Source organism: Sinocyclocheilus rhinocerous, unplaced genomic scaffold (assembly GCF_001515625.1).
Source record: "Sinocyclocheilus rhinocerous isolate Xijiao unplaced genomic scaffold, SAMN03320098_v1.1 scaffold459, whole genome shotgun sequence".
In the NCBI taxonomy this organism is placed as follows: Eukaryota; Metazoa; Chordata; class Actinopteri; order Cypriniformes; family Cyprinidae; genus Sinocyclocheilus; species Sinocyclocheilus rhinocerous.
This window is the reverse complement of record NW_015666159.1, coordinates 172,782-188,869: the sequence shown is the minus strand read 5'-3', so window position 1 is coordinate 188,869 and position 16,088 is coordinate 172,782. Positions and strand designations below refer to the sequence as shown.

General features: G+C 38.2%; 2 protein-coding genes across 4 annotated transcripts in view; one reads left to right on the top strand and one right to left on the bottom strand.

Annotated features, from left to right (window-relative positions):
- Window positions 1–9,942, bottom strand: part of igfbp2a (insulin-like growth factor binding protein 2a) — a 26,070-nt gene extending 16,128 nt beyond the window's left edge. Inside the window, exon 1 of the mRNA XM_016542949.1 lies at window positions 9,417–9,942. Within this exon, the coding sequence (XP_016398435.1) occupies window positions 9,417–9,777 (361 nt within the window). The 5' untranslated portion in view covers window positions 9,778–9,942. The remainder of the gene's footprint in view (window positions 1–9,416) is intronic.
- Window positions 9,793–16,088, top strand: part of LOC107731774 (serine/threonine-protein kinase 11-interacting protein-like) — a 33,417-nt gene continuing 27,121 nt past the window's right edge. For 2 of the 3 annotated variants that reach the window (XM_016542948.1, XM_016542946.1), the window contains exons 1-10: window positions 12,139–12,282; window positions 12,781–12,848; window positions 13,227–13,429; window positions 13,674–13,748; window positions 13,849–13,944; window positions 14,045–14,152; window positions 14,244–14,315; window positions 14,782–14,911; window positions 15,321–15,424; window positions 15,719–15,808. In XM_016542948.1, coding sequence (XP_016398434.1) covers window positions 12,782–12,848; window positions 13,227–13,429; window positions 13,674–13,748; window positions 13,849–13,944; window positions 14,045–14,152; window positions 14,244–14,315; window positions 14,782–14,911; window positions 15,321–15,424; window positions 15,719–15,808 — 945 coding nt within the window. In that variant the 5' untranslated portion in view covers window positions 12,139–12,282; window position 12,781. Of the gene's footprint in view, window positions 9,827–12,138; window positions 12,283–12,780; window positions 12,849–13,226; window positions 13,430–13,673; window positions 13,749–13,848; window positions 13,945–14,044; window positions 14,153–14,243; window positions 14,316–14,781; window positions 14,912–15,320; window positions 15,425–15,718; window positions 15,809–16,088 lie in introns of those variants that run through there. The other variant, XM_016542947.1, reaches the window with a different exon arrangement.

Below are 16,088 nucleotides of genomic sequence, written 5' to 3'. Positions count from 1 at the left end.
AGTACTCTGTAGTAAGCATGGTCGGGGGGGGGGGGTTTGGTCTCCTTGGTTGAAATCGCGTTCCGGAGGCACATAGATCGGACAGAAAGGGCACTTTAGCATCAGCGATTAAAGGGGCAGGACCTCATGCCCCCCTGGCGCCATCATCCACCCCAACCCAACCCAAGCATGACCGTACGTCACATGAGCGAGTGTGCCCAGTTGGTGCTGAACTGCCTGAACTATCTGGCACCCATGTCCCGATCTATAGAACCTGCATGTCTGGATTCTGGATGGGACGTGGCAGACCTCATTGGCCTTTCACAGGTTGTGATAGACATGTGATAGATCTCACAGGCTAGAGCCCCCTCTACTAGGCAGGCCTATGCTCTGAAGTGGGGTCTGTTCATTGATTGGTGTTCTTCTTGTCGAGAGAAAGAAAATTTGGAGCGAAGGCTGTCCCCCTCCACTTTGAAAGTGTATGTTGCCGCCATTGCAGCGCTTCACGATGCAGTGGATGCAAGATCCTTGGGGAAGCACGACCTGATCATCAGGATCCTGAGAGGCACAAGGAGATTAAATACCCCCAGGTCATGCTTCATGCCCTATTGGGATCTCTCTCAGTGGTCCTTGCAGAAATACATAGAACCCCCTTTGAGACGCATGACTCAGTTGAGCTCAAGTTCCTGTCATTTAAGACTATGTTTCTGGTCAAGCTCACATCCATCAAGAGGGTTAGGGACCTGCAGGCATTTTCCGTCAACAAATCGTGCCTTGAGTTTGGGCCACTTGACTCTCACATTACCCTGAGACCCCAGCCTGGTTATGTGCCCAAAGTTTTCACTACTCCCTTTTGGGACCAGGTGGTGAACCTGCAAGCGCTGCCCCTGCAGGAAGCAGATCCAGCCCTTGTGTTGCTGTGTCCCATTTACGTGGAACGCACCCAGGGCTTTAGACGCTCTGACCAGCTCTTTGTCTGCTTTGGAGGTTAGCAGAAGGGAAAGGCTATCTCCCAAAAGAGGTTGGCCCACTGGCTAGTGGATGCCATCACCTTGGCGTACCAGACACAAGGAGAGCCATGCCCCCTGGTGGTGAGAGCTCACGCTACTTGAAGTGTTGCCTCCTGGGCGTGGATGCATGGCACCTCTTCAGAGCTGTGGGCTGGGTGACACCTAATACCTTTGCAAGATTCTATAATCTCCAGGTGGAGCCGGTTTCCTGCCATGTGTTGGGTATGAATAGGTAATTTGCGTGAGGACTGGTTTGGTGTCTCACTTGCAGCACAATTCTTCTGGCTAGTATATGTGAGCCTTATTTTCTTCCTGTAAGTTCCTCATCTGGTGAACCCTGGTCGAGTTCCTCCAGCACCATGTGGCATTCAGACTCAGCAGAGGAGTCTGTTGCCGGGTTCAGTACTTGTGTTGCATGCCGTTAGTCACCCCTTGTACTGGACAATGTGCCCATACATGAGATTCCTCTTTGGTAATTCTGTATATTCTTTTCCACGTTACAGTTTCCCCTGGTAAACCTGTGTCTTCCCTGGACAGTTCCACTGCCAATCCAGTGATCTTAGACTGTGATCTTAGTCTCTGCACCCCAACAATTGCTGAAGTAATATTGTGAGAATGTCAGAAAACCTTTTTTGGCTTCTTTAGTAAGCCCTTTAAAGTTGATTTGCTATCTGGCTTACTGGGCATTGGGTAGGTTACAGATTGAGGTGCTTATTTTCTGGCACGTTTGGCTGTCAGCACCTGTGCCATCAATTCGCATAACACAGGTCTCGCTGTGGAGCTTTCCATCGGAAACCCTAACGTCAGTGTTGACGTAACAACGAACGTGACTGACTGACTGAAAAGGAATGTCTCGTTTACTTTATGTAACCCTTATTCCCTGAAGAAGGGAATGGAGAAGTTACATGCCTCATGCCACAACCCTAAACAGCGCTGAATGCCAGGATGCTTCTCAGCTTCTCAGCACAAACCTGAATGAGTGGATGCGCGCTGCCATCTTATATACACGTATGTATGGGGAGTGGCTTGGCATGCAAATTCCACTCGCCAATAGTCATTGGCTGTTTCTCGTAACGCTCAGAGGTGATTGGGGCTCTCACGTGAGACCCCTAATGTCAATGTTGACGTAACATCTCCGTTCCCTCCTTCAGGGAATGAGGGTTACATAACATAACCGAAACATTATGTTGCTCTCTCATCTATGGATTACCTGCATTTGTTCTGTTTTGTTAAAATGAATACCTTTTTGTTATTAGCACCCTTTCTAAATGTTACAACTATATAATATTAACTAATGGGACCTTACAGTAACGTGTTCCTATCTTCACATTGCATTGCAACACAGGTTCGATTATACTGCTATCTGATCTGATGGGTAAGTACTTAATGATTTAACAAATTAATTTTTGAACTAGACAGTTGTCTTTTAACAACTGTTGCTGTCATTTAGTTGTTTTTTTTCTTTTTGACTTTGCAATATTTATTTTATTCCGGTTATTTTATTTCCATTATTTTATGATAAAGATTATGATTATAGTATTTTAGTTTTAATTTCAGTTTTATTTTTAGAAAAAAAAAACCTGATGTTAACATCACCTCTAATTAAACAAATAACATTGCATTGAGTTCCAGCAATCTTTTTCCACAAAGAATCCCTCCAAATTAAATTGCATCTATATTTCACTGAACACTTGCAGAGTAACCATACACATAAGATATCAAGAGCAACGATTAGAGACAATGAGGTTTGCTTTACAGCATGCAGGCAAGACAGTACAAGCTTGACTAAAAGGTGTTAAGTGACTAACAAGGTTCACTGAATAACCATAATTCGGGCCTTGGGGAAACATTGCTGCCCTACATCCTTACCCCTAGATCAACATGTGTGAACTATAACTATACCATGAAAACTCCTGGAAAAAAAAACACCACCTCCGCAAATTCCAAAGAGGACCTTAGACCATTGCTTGCTCCCACCCCGAGAGTGCTCGCCTCAACATTTCTCACATTGTTTGTGTTATCTCCAAGCTGCTGCGGGGAGGTAGAGAGTTTATTCTGGACACAGACACAGTAAGATTCTTGGCATTTGAGTTGCTGAGTCGCCCTAAGGGGGAATGGCAGCCATACCCGCTTTTGCAGAAAACTGGGGGATTAGTTTGCGCTATTTTAGTCCAACGGGTACCGCTTCCCCAGCCCTGTAGGTATAGCTTATAAGCAGTCAGTTTATTTATGAGTCCCTCTGCCAGGTGCTGAGGGCTTTGTGAGGCCTATTTTTTCGGGTCACTGCAAATGGGAAGGGGGTCACCAGCCATTTCCCTCTTAGTGAAGATGAGACCAATATATGAGGACCTACTTGCTCTGTGCTGTTAGCACACTCAGTAATTTGCATTATGGCCAAAATTTTACACTGGGGGTTTTCCATGACCCATGTTTAAATTTATGCAGTCCCACTATACCACAATTCATATCATATACTGTATTACACTTCAAGATCTCACAGGCAACAAATTATATTCTTAAGCATAACAGCACAATTGACTGATTTACTATTTTACTGTTTTTTAAGCATTTTGCAGAATGAGTGCCACATTTTTAAGAGGTTGTATCAAGTATTTCAGCTTTGAAAAAAGTATTTTAGCCTTGCACTTGGATCCTAATGCAAACTGTGGTAGACAATGTCTACTGGTTTGTGGCTGCTTGCTTTGTCTGCGCTCAAAATAAGTCCAGTAAGCCCAGTCTGCTATTCCTCCAGCCAGGCTTCCATTCAACTATGCCATCCCACTTGGAGAAAGGCTAGGGAGATGCTTCTCCAGGCTGAAGAAGAGCTGCATATTGTTAGGCACCCAGGTACATTTGTGTGCAAAGGCTGCCTCTCTACCAACAGCAAGCCTCTTAGGGCATTTTCAGAACTTGAGATAATTTGCTTCATTCCGAAACAGAGACTGAAATTGTTACAATGTTGCATTTTCTTAATAGTTAGGTACACTTTAACAAGGCAGCATTTAAAGCGTACCAAAATGTGTTGTCTGTAAGCATATGAATAAACCTGTCCTCTCATTGATCAGAGTACACCTGTTTATGTTCATTATAGCGTCATCCGCCATGATATACTGACAACTTAGAGTGGGAATCAAGGCTTCATTGGGATAGCATTCTTGCAATGCACCTGTTTCAGAAAAGAGCAGATGAAAGTGTTTTGTTGTTGTTGTTTTTAAAGAGCATTAATGTTCATTTATGTGGTCATTTACAGAAGCAGACACTGCCACTTTTTATATAACACATTTCCCATAATTAATTATGATACAGGTTCGTTGGTCAATTGGGTCTGATTTCTTACTCCCCACAATCAAACCACACCAGAGTTAATTTTAAATTAAGCTGAGACAACCTCATTCAGGCAATCTCCAACTGATTATTTCAGTGAGAATTCAAGCATGATTGCCATGTTCATATATGCCTAAACTAACCACCCTTATGGGTGCCAATCGAAAAGCTAGCATTGCAGTTCTTTGGGCCATCTTATTGTTAAGGTTCTCAGTCTGGTGGTTGTGCAGCTGCAATCCCTTCACTTGATTCACCTGGTATGTCAGGTCTCCTGCATCAAATTTGTTTGTCTCAGTCCCCTTACTCCTACTGTCTTGGAGACTGGGTGGGGTGCAGCATTCAATGTCATCAGTAGAGCCATCCTGAACTGGTCACTAGTTGATGAGTTCCTTCTCCCAGAAGTTGTACTGTTAGGACTCACCTGTTCCTCATTTCCTCCCCTATTAATTCTCCCCTTGACTGCTGTCTTGTGCCATTTTTGCCTTGCCAGTCAAGCCGTATTGTTCTTATCTGAACTGTTATCTGTCTGTTTGCCTGTCACCATTTTCTGCTTCACCCTGCTCTGTCAAAACCTGAAAATATTAAACAATATAAATAATATATTTATAGTATATTATTATATAAATAATATATAATAATATACAATAATAAAACGGAATATTTTTTGTTATATTGTAAATGAATGGGTGAATTGTTCTTTTTATTTCTTTTTAATTAACTCTCTTTAATAAAAAACTTTAGTGAAAATAATAAAATAAATGTGAAACTCTAAAAAAGGGCCAGTACTATTATAAGATTTACAGTTGTATCTATTTATTCATCAGTAAATAATGTATGATTGTAAATGAACAATGCCTTGCTTAAACTGATAATTTTATGTAATCTTATTCAAAGCATGCAAGTATTACTAATACAGCTATTTTATTAATTTATATGTATTATTTTGTTGTTGTAGATGTTACTGTCTCATGTTAAATTCTATATAGCATTTACAATAAATTCCTCTCTGATATATTTCCATCGTTCCTCCATTTTGTAGACTCTTCATTTATCCTCATCATTATAGGTTTAATTTGGGTGGCTTTATAAGTGTATTCAGTTTGACAGACCAGCAAACTCCAGACCACCAAACTGCAGATAGCTTGAGAGCAAGGGCATATGTTGAAAAGTAATTTTTTTTCCCAAATAAATAGCAATATCAATGGCCATCTTCAACTTATTTTGCAATGTGGAAGTAATTTATTTTCTTTGAATGTGTGAGACTTCTGATTAATATGCCACTATATGTAAATATCTAGAATGAATAATAAAGGGTAGAAAAAATTATAAACTGTAAACCTGTTTGTACACAACAGTGTGTTTATGACTTGTGCCCACAAGTTAAAAATAAGATGGATATTGTGTCTGGAATCTCCATATAAATCTTCCATGAGTTGAGTAATTCTGATTAATTTTGTGGTATCCAACCATCCACGTATCCATCCATCCATTTTCTAATGCGCAGGGTCATGGGGATGCTGGAGCCTATCACAGGGTTTCGGTTGTATATGATCAAGATCAAGGATGATCTTGTTTAGTATTTATAGTATTTTAGTTTTCTTGCCTTGTAAATTTATGGTTTGTTTAAAAAGAAAATCATTATCAACAACAACAAACTTTGCATGGACTTCTCATCTAATGATATAATTTTCAAGTATGTATATGTGTTCGATACTGCCTTTGCCCCTTCCCATATGAAAATGAGACGAACACCCCAGTATCAATTATTTCAAAATATTGTTTTTAAAGTTGTTATATTTTCTCTTTAATTTCTCTGCCATCTAATAAAGAATCACTAAACTGAAGAACCTCTCTCAGTTCCTAAATACTGCTAAATTTAATTAAAATGGTCGTATACCTGTACTTTAGGAGATTAGAATTCACATGGTACTTCATAATCTTTCATAAATCCTTAAACAATTAGAAATAGTTCAATTTGAATATGTATTATGTGCAATTGAATATTCATAGTGTTTTTTTTCCAGACATACCTCTTTTCATATTTAATATTTTCTAAACTGTAGCTATTCAGTAATTATTTATTTTTATTCATTATTTTTTGTTTGTTTGTCTTTGTGAAAATCAAGAAATATTTAGTAAAAGAAGAAAAGATGGAGTAGTTAGCTTACAGAGAACCTTCTAAACTAAACAAGTAGGATAAGGACTCCTGAAGTCCAAAAACACAAAAAGAGCAATGACAGACCAACTGCATGCTCCCAATCACCCTTCAGACTGTTAAGATTTCAAATGCCACCTAATCAAAAATTGTCAAACAGGTCAAAATGTACTTCAATAGCATTTCAGTTGTGTCACAACCATGTTAAGTGAGGCTGTCTGGTGTTAAACAGCTCCATTCGTCATTCACAGGAAGTGTATGTTTTCCTATCTTTCACCAGAAAACATGCCCTCTGCCACAACAGGATTTGGAGAACACTTGTGTAGAGCTTCAAAGAACCAAGATCAAATATTCGCTGTGAATGTTCAAGATTTTAAACAAAAACAATGGATTCCTACGGACCTATTCACACTGGGCATGAATATTTGCCCACAGGCAGACCAAAGTTGTTTGTTTTTATGGAGGCCTTTTGGTCACGTTTACCAAGACAGTGCTGCTGTACAATCCAGCATGTTGATGCCACTAAAGTTATTTTGACAACACCAGCACAGGACGTGAAGATGCAGTATTTGCACAATTCATGAACCCTGCAGTTCATGAACACTTTGTACTACAGATATAAATAATGCCTGTTTTGAAAGTCTACTAATAATGTATGTGCATAAATATAAAGACTGTAGGCAGATATTATAGTATATATAGTATATTGCTACAACAGTGCTCTCTTTCCAATCTCACTCAAAAAAAGGGGGTACAGTTGGACCTTTGGTCTATTTGATTTTATTTACTCTCATTTTCCTCCATAATTTAATCTAAAATGTTATATTTTTTATATTGTGATTGAGGTAATGAGAAACTATCACATATTTTGACACAAAAAAACAATACTGTTTATGATGTTTTTGTTTTGTTCAAGATGATTAAATCCATGGTTTTAGTGTCAAACAGGTGAAAGAAGAAAAAATCATACATACAATACTTTATACTTATAATGCTAAAATTATACATTTAAACATTATAACATTATAAAGCTACTACACCACCAATCGACTTTAGTCATGGTAGAGGGCGTATTGAATTTTACATGGATGAAAAAAGGCTGTGAAGGATATTACAGACTTAAATAATGGCACTGACTGAACTGTAGGTCCAATATTACATGTATTTTTCAAAACTCATAACTTTTTAGCTAAAAGGTTTTTTTGGAAAGATAAATCAGACAAACAATTGTCATATTAAACAACAGTACAATCCATTAAAGACACTGTACTTCTTCCATCACATCCTCTTGACTTTGGCAGACCTGTGGATGAGCCCTTTTATAGTAGCATCTAAACACACATTCACCAGATGTTTTGCAATCCAATACAACCAAATTATTTTGCAAATGATTCCAAACTTTGCAATTCAATCCATTCTCACTAATACCTAATAATAAATATATTTAGGAACTTGGCCAGTGTAGTCTAAAAACTTATTTTTTGTTTAGAAGCACTTGGAAGCACTCTGTCTGGCTTCATCATCAATATTCATGATCAAAAGGGCTAAATTTTTAAAAACCATGGAGCCAAAAACAGACTACTCAACTGAACTGTACCTACTCTGTAGGTACTTTTATTAGATGACCAAGCAGCAAAAGTGCTAAGTGCTGGAGCCCTCTTTTGTAATAATAATAATAATTATTATTATTATTATTATTATTATTATTATTTTCTTCCCTAAAAGTGTTTGAGAGACCATAAATCACAGAGACCTGCTGATCCCAAAACTATTCAGGTAGCCTATAGGCTACATAGTATAGCCTAGACCTATCCAACACTAGGTGGGGCTACAATAATTACATTTACCAGTTTTTTTCTCCCCTACTTAGTTAGTTAGTCATATGTCTATAAGATCTAAAGTATAGGCTACGCACTCCTAACCAAATCGATTCATAGACCTAAACATTAATGGGATTCAAACATGGGATTCATAATCGTATAAACATTTACTTACTTATGTAATTGCATAAAAACTGAATATGCAGTAGCCTAAGTGATCAATTATTAAGACAACGCACTTTTTTAAAATTACTTTTGGCGTAGGCTATTACCGTAACCTTTTTACTGGACCCATCTGGCTACCCAATTAAAATTTCCTTAAGGCGCCACTGTTTGTTCTTGGTCGAGACCCGTCCTCCAGTGCTACTTGTTCAGACCCATCCTATCTCACGCACACACACACACACACACTGATAAATTTACTGCAGGAAAGGGTTAAAGCGCAAAATCCGTCTTGCTATCACTGTTGCATTCCATTTACTCCCTAGTTCTCCAGAAAACGCTTTCTTTTTATTTATTTATTTATTTATTTTTCCTTTTTTCACCTCATGTTCACTTTCAGATTGATAAAACATTTATAAACATAGACTTCGGACTGCTACAACAGGTGCCTATTAACAGGCTGTTAAAATATTATTTAGGCTAGAATATGTAGAGTAGGTTACAACACGAACGACGGATATCGAGCTCCAACCAATTAATCAAGTCTTTTATCGATGACTGCTGATAAGTTGCCACTGTACTGCAGTATCGGCAAAACATGCAATAGAAAACTTTTGTGAAAAGATTTTTTTTTTTCCCATTAATTTTGTCAAGGCATACAAATGGTGTTTTATTAAATAGGCTATTTGTACTTTTTCATACGGCGTGTTATTAAAATAAATCTAAAGAAATGCCTTCTGTGTCTATTAGGCTACATAATAATATGTGAAATAAAATAATCAAATACCAAACACCTTTATAAGCCATTAAAGTTCCAATAAATCATCTGATGTTTTATCATTATTTTAACAGGAAGAAGCAAATTATGCAAATCCCATATTTATAGCTCTGTTACTTTATATAATAGCCTAGGTTACTGCAACAAATCATGACTTAAATCACTTATAAACCCTTTAAATCACTTACCGCTGACTTCCCGAGGCTCTGCGCTTCCAGTGGGCTCAGTGTCCACTTTATGTCCACATCTCCCGAGCCCTTGAACCAGCTGCTCCAGGGGCAACTCCGAATCCGGCTTGGGATAACACCGCAGACCACTGGAGCATCTCGGTGTGTAAACGCCGCACAGCTCGCCCTCTTGCCGGGCACACACTGGACAGCAGCCGCAGCCAGGCTCGCGAACAATCTCCGCGCACGTCTCCGTGAGCATCGGGCAAGCCGCCTGGCGCTCCGCAGTGCAGCTCGGACAACGGAACACCATTTCGGTGCGAGCGGCGCCGTGAAAAGTCACCAGTACCAACAGCAAGCTGCAACTCCCGTAGAACAGCATCGTGTCCACGATGTAGAAACTCTGCGAATCGGAGCACTAAGTTCTGCAGGTAAGAAGGAAAGGTAAGAAGTGTGCGTGGACAGGTGAAGGCTAACTGGGGACTGCTGAGGGCTCCTAACAGTGTTCATATGCCGCTGACATCATAGGAGATGACAGGCGGGCTGCGGCTTTGTCAAACAAATCCTTAAAAAGGGCTACAGAGCCAGCGCCTTGAGTTTGTGTTTCTGTTAGGCCTGGGTCCTGCCTCAATTTCAGAACAGATATTTTAGAATAAATATTTTAATCGTGACGTTTTAATGTGCTATTTTAACAGTCATTTAATAAAAGTGCTTATATAGCAGCTGGAGTCATGCTACTTGGCTCCAAAAGACTTTGAGAGAATTCCTGAGTTAAGCTAAACCAGCAGGGTCTTGATAAATGAAATGGCTTAATTAAATTAAATTCTTGAAATACAAGTGGAATTTAAGTTATTAAAGTTATTTATTTTTTTAACAGGGGGAGCCTGTCCTCCCACGACAAAGCACCCGCTCCACAAATTGCATGTAGCCTATTATCTAGTAACATAGCCTAATATGTGCAATACTGGTGATGTTTACTGAATGCATTATGTATGATGCAAATGATTAAATTTTAAAGATAATGATTAATTCATAATCTTTAAGTCTGTCCTAAAACAACTGGCATGGAGGGAGGCAGTGGGCAGTGAAGTGTCCCTCACTGTCTGTTCGGTCTGGCCTGTGGTATGGCTCAGCAACACTGATATAGTGAATAATCAAATAAGCAAACTATTCCGTGTCATTGTAGTCATGGCTACAGTCTCTCTGCGTATATTAACATTAAATGTCAGTACTGTGCCTTCATGTACTTAGGACTAGCCTACAAGCTGAATGTTGTTGTAATCTCTCAGTTGCCTATTGATTACAGGGGCCAGGAGTCGAGGTATCATGCTTACCAACCAAACAACCATTAACCCGTCCAGAGCAAAGCCCACACTCTGTTCCCCTCTGAGACTAATCGTTGTTTATTTAAGGGTACAGAAATAGCTCCTCCATGTGAGACCTATAGCTGCAGAGGTTGTCGAAGAGATATAAATGAGGATTATTTTTCTTTGTGGGTGCCCTCTGATTTTATGGCATTTTATGTATGTGTGGTTGGCAGGCTTCCTTTTCGCCTTGGAGATTTTGATGGAGAAAGGGGACTTTTGAAATGCCAGGTCATGTGGGTGTCATGATGAAGCAGGAGTGTTTATGCAGAACCTCATGTGTCATTTTTATTTAAAAAGTACCAGCAGTAGACCCACAGGCTCATAACCCATGTCTGTGTACCCAGAGTTTGTACAGCGTCTGGGTTTCTGTAGGATTTTGAGCGCTATAAGCAACAGTATCTCCAGTTGGTTAAGTGCAGTTCTCCATCAAGGACATTTCTGAGTAAACAAGTGAGATAAATTACACTAATGTCCCGAGGAACCTCTATACAGCATATTCCACTGTGGAAATTTGTTAGAGAAACTTTTTACATTACTAAGATAAAGATACAAGGCATGTAGAATCAGTGATTTTTTTTTATTATTTATTTTTATTATTATTAGAGAATTAAGCAGGTTGCACAGTTTTGTTAAAACATTTATTCTTGTAGTCAGAGTCTGCAAAATTCAGAAAAAAAAATCCTTTAATATAAAAAAGTCAAATATAATAGAAGGGATAATGTTTGGCCTGGTTTAAACCGGTTTCACAAAGAGTGAGATTCTGTATGTGGCTAACACAGAATTTTTTGTTTGTGACTTATACAATGTATCTAATCAATATTATCTTAATGAAGATAATATTCAAATATAGGCTATGTATTTCTTAATATGTGTGACTGCATATTAAAATGTATATGTTAAAATACTTACTAAAGTGTGTTCTTTGGAATATTGTTTCCTGAGGTGTAGTGTTTGATTTCCAAGAAAAGCAGTCAGTGTAATTGAAGAGAGAGCAAACATATTTGCACATGTCTACCATAAAAACAGCAGTTACACAATCAGGTTTGTAATGTAGATTTTGTTGTGTTGCACTTTAAGCTATTGTAAAAATGGACATGTCAAGATAGTCAATGAGATAAGAGTTTTGACTGTAATATGCAGCAGTGAGGGCAAACTAACAAAGAAAAAATGATATTTTTTATTTTTTATTAATAAACAAATAATCACAGTTTAAGTCTTAAGGGATAGTTTATTTAACATTCCCAGGCCATTAAACGGCTCACCTTCAAAATACAAGTTATTTCTGTTTGTTTTTAGTGCGCGTGAAAGACGCAGGAGGGCGCGCTTAGTTAAATATTCGCTTGTTTGGCGTCTTCGGGCCGCCGTACGTTTAAGAAACAAGGTCATATGACGGCTATCAGGATGTCAACAAATGTAAAAGGGAATTAAACTGAGCTAATGCCATAAATCCAAATGCCCCGGTACAAAACCGGGTATAACGTTATTTGGGGCTAAGCGTCACGTATTTCTTGAAGCATAAGGTATGTTTTAGCGCATTTCGTAAGAACAGATATTGACCAACACAACTGTTGGAGCGTCAGGAAGAGTTACCAGTGTTGATTTGTTTTTGGTTAACAAGATTAAAATAACAGTGTAGGTACATTGTGATTGAAAATGGGCATATCTGGAGCTTGTCTAGATACCTGATTTTTTTGTGATCATATCTTTTATAGTGGTAAAAAATAATTAATATTGCTTTCTTCAGAGTTAGCTTACATATCACAAATAGGAAGAGATGACGCTCGGTTTGCACGTGTTTACAGTTGAGGAACAGCGTGAGGAATGTTTGGTTGTGAAATCCCACCCTTTTTTCCTGCTACATGTAATTTTACAAGCCTGTTTTATTACCCAAATTAATGTCCTGTCTTTGTAGCAATGATAAATATATGTTTTATGTATATTCGGATTAGAATAATTGTTCTTTTTCTTGCAGTAATTTGGAATATTTCTGTTGATATATTATGTTTCACCCTTTTTAGGATGTCATCCACTCAGGCCGGTCAGTCAACGGTTGTACACAGACTTGCCACATTACTGCGAAATAATGGTATAGAATCAGTATTTAAATTTTGTCATTGTTAATTTCAGCAGTTGCACCAGGCTCAGTTCCAGGCAAAAAAAAAAAAAAAGCACACAGCAAAAAATGTAACAAAGACGTTGTCCACAGTCACTCATCTAGATTTTTGCAAGGTTTGGAGTTAGTAGGATTCAAGTTGAGAATTGATTGCTATTCTCTTTATGTTGAAGACATCGAGACAAAGCAATGCAATCCATATTTACAACTGCAAATTTGGACACTGCTATGCAAGATAATGTTTGCATGTTGACAGATAGAGTCAATCAAATCTGAGAGTGCTTTTGCATTTGTTTGAGGATGCTTAGCATTCTGAAGCATTGCATTATGTTCTTGTTGGTCTCTGTATAGGTGACTCCGTACTGGATGGTTCCAGTACTCTCACTCTGCAAGTGGGATGTTTACAGCACCTGACACAACTCTTTGAGCGGCACCTTCTCTCACGAACACATCAGCATGGTTTTCTGGCCCTGCCGTCCCACCCAGCAGACACTGCCTCCCTGCTGGAAGTCCAGTTCCTTTTCGACATGCTGCAGAAGACAGTATCACTCAAGGTACTGAAGGTTCTGATGATGCTTCGATGTGTCTATGACACTATGAACTTATTAGGAGTAAAGCTTGAGTTTGATAGACGGAAGAACAATGTATTCCATATTAATTAGTAGTACTACATTTTTGTATACCTTCCTTAATTCAGATTTCTAACTTCAGCTAAGTGTCTTGACTAATCCTTATTTCACTGATCCAATACACTGAGCTGTTGTTGCAATGATCTGATCATATATGTCTGTAAAACAGCTTGTTAATCCACCTGGTGTGAAACTACAGTATGTTGTGAAAATCTTCCCTTTCAAGTCCCTCAAACACTTAGAGGTATTTCAGAACAAACTAACCAAATTCATTCAATTATGTTTGTTGCTTTATTCTGCCATATTGTCCTAAATGGTGCTTTTTGTTTGATTATCTTATTTAGCTTAAGCGTATTCCTCCTCATTGTCTGGAGGGTCTTAGAGGAGTGTATTCTCAGCTGGAAGTCTTCACTTGCTCAAAAGGTGTCGGCTCTCTAGAGGTAATTTTTGCACCAACAAGCATTGGCACAGTGACTATAAATTTAACCATGTTTGCATACAGAATGTAATTGTGTGTGTGTGTGTGTGTGTGTTTAATAGGAGCTTCTCTCTCTGTGTGGAGGCGATCTTAGCTCAGCTTTACCCTGGTTAGAACTTCATAACCTTAATTTCAGTTACAATTCCATTTCCCGTCTTGACGAGTCGCTAGTAAGAATCTCCTGTTTTAAACTTATGAAATAGGTGAAATAGAGTAAAAGAAATTTGAATCTGCATGTAACAATTTTCTAAATTGTTTTAGAGTCTGCTAAATGTCCTGAAGTGGCTTGACTTGAGCCACAACAAGATCCAAGATTGTGCTGAATTTTTGAAGGTAGGTTGCTTTTGTTCTTGCTTGCTTTTTTTTTTTTTATGACCAGTACTAGACAGAATTTTTTTTTCACAATTCTTTGTCAATTTTCTTCGTGATTTTGAGGGAAAATCGGTGGTTGTGTGTGAAAAAAATGATATGTTAATATAAATGGAGTTCTACACGCTTCGCGGTAACTGAATGTAGAATCAAATTAGCCAAAATAATAAACAATCACACAAGGGGTGGTAGATGGGTAGTCTTTAAAAAGGGCTAAATTGGACAAAATAAGAATAGTGTGAATTTATTTCTTCCTTTTCTGTCTACGTCAGTGAAGGGATACCATTGCACACCCAATACAAATTCTCATGCATGATGTCACAATTAGTGGGCAGTGCCATGTTGCATGGTTCAGGGGCCCCCTAGATTTGTGGTATATTAAATGTTAGGACAGAGTGGATTTATTCATACTTTTTCTGTCTCAATCAAGCCTCTTACTGAACTGGAGCATCTGAATTTAGCCTGTAATAACCTCCAGAGAGCACCAGTGCTGGGCCTCAGTGCCCACGCCAAACTCACAACCTTGATCCTTAGAAACAATGAACTGGAAACAATCAATGGTAAGTTTTCCATTTTCCTTTTTTTCCCAACTTTTTTATCATCCTTAAATGTTGAATTTATTGTAAGCTTTTTAATCGACACACATGGTGGCTTTTTAACATTTTTGAGAACAATTGGAAAGAAATTACTAGAAACAAAAATTGAAAAATTAAGAGAATGTTAACTCAGTGTCAGCAGCACATCATTTGACAACATAGTCTTTATTGTATATTGTTTAAAATGGTATTTAATATTCTATTCAATGCATATTTTTAACACAATTTTTATTTAACATCTACAATACTGTATATGTGATGCAACCATTTGTGTGTTTTTGAATAGTGTAACAAACTGTGATTAGTTTGAATAAACTGTTTTAGTTTACTAAAATAAGATTAATCTAACCTAAATGAATTATCCTAAATGCAGGGGTGGAGCAGTTGTCATCACTTCAGTCTCTTGACCTGGCTTATAACCTTCTTATGGAGCATTCTCAGTTGGCGCCTCTGTCCCTCCTTCATAATCTCAATATAGTAAGATAAGCGCACCTTGTCTAAGTAATGCTTAGTTTAAACTGCTTGTTTCAATTATAGGAAAGTGAATATCCTCAATCTCAAATTTCAGTCTTAGCATTTTTATGATGCAACAGCTACAAATTTGGGCTTGATGAGGATCATAATTACACATTTGAATACTATGTTTTCTAGCTCAGCCAACTGGATCTTACAATCACAATATGAATATTTTCCTCCGAAGAATGTGATATATCCAATTTTCATTTGTCTTCTCCTATATAACACTTTGACTGTTTTCTGATCTCTTTTCAGTTAAGTTTGGAGGGAAACCCTTTGTATTTTCAGAAGACACACAGGGTATTGACTATCCACCACCTCTCTCCACGAGCTGCTTGCCAAGGGGTGAGTCTTTCTCTGTTTGCGACCAATTATAAACAGTGCACATCCTCAAAGTTATTATTCTAATTGTTTCTCATGTTAAAGCTTTATTATCTAGTATGATCAGTTTATATGATGTGGCATCCAAAAATCTGAAGCAGTCTCTGAATTGCTACAGTGAATGTTTGAATGAGCAACTATAGTATATCTAAATATATATCATTGATTGTATTCATGTTTACCATAGCAACCACAGGGAGGTGCCAGTGCCCCCTTTTTCTGATGTCATTCTTAAAAGTAATAG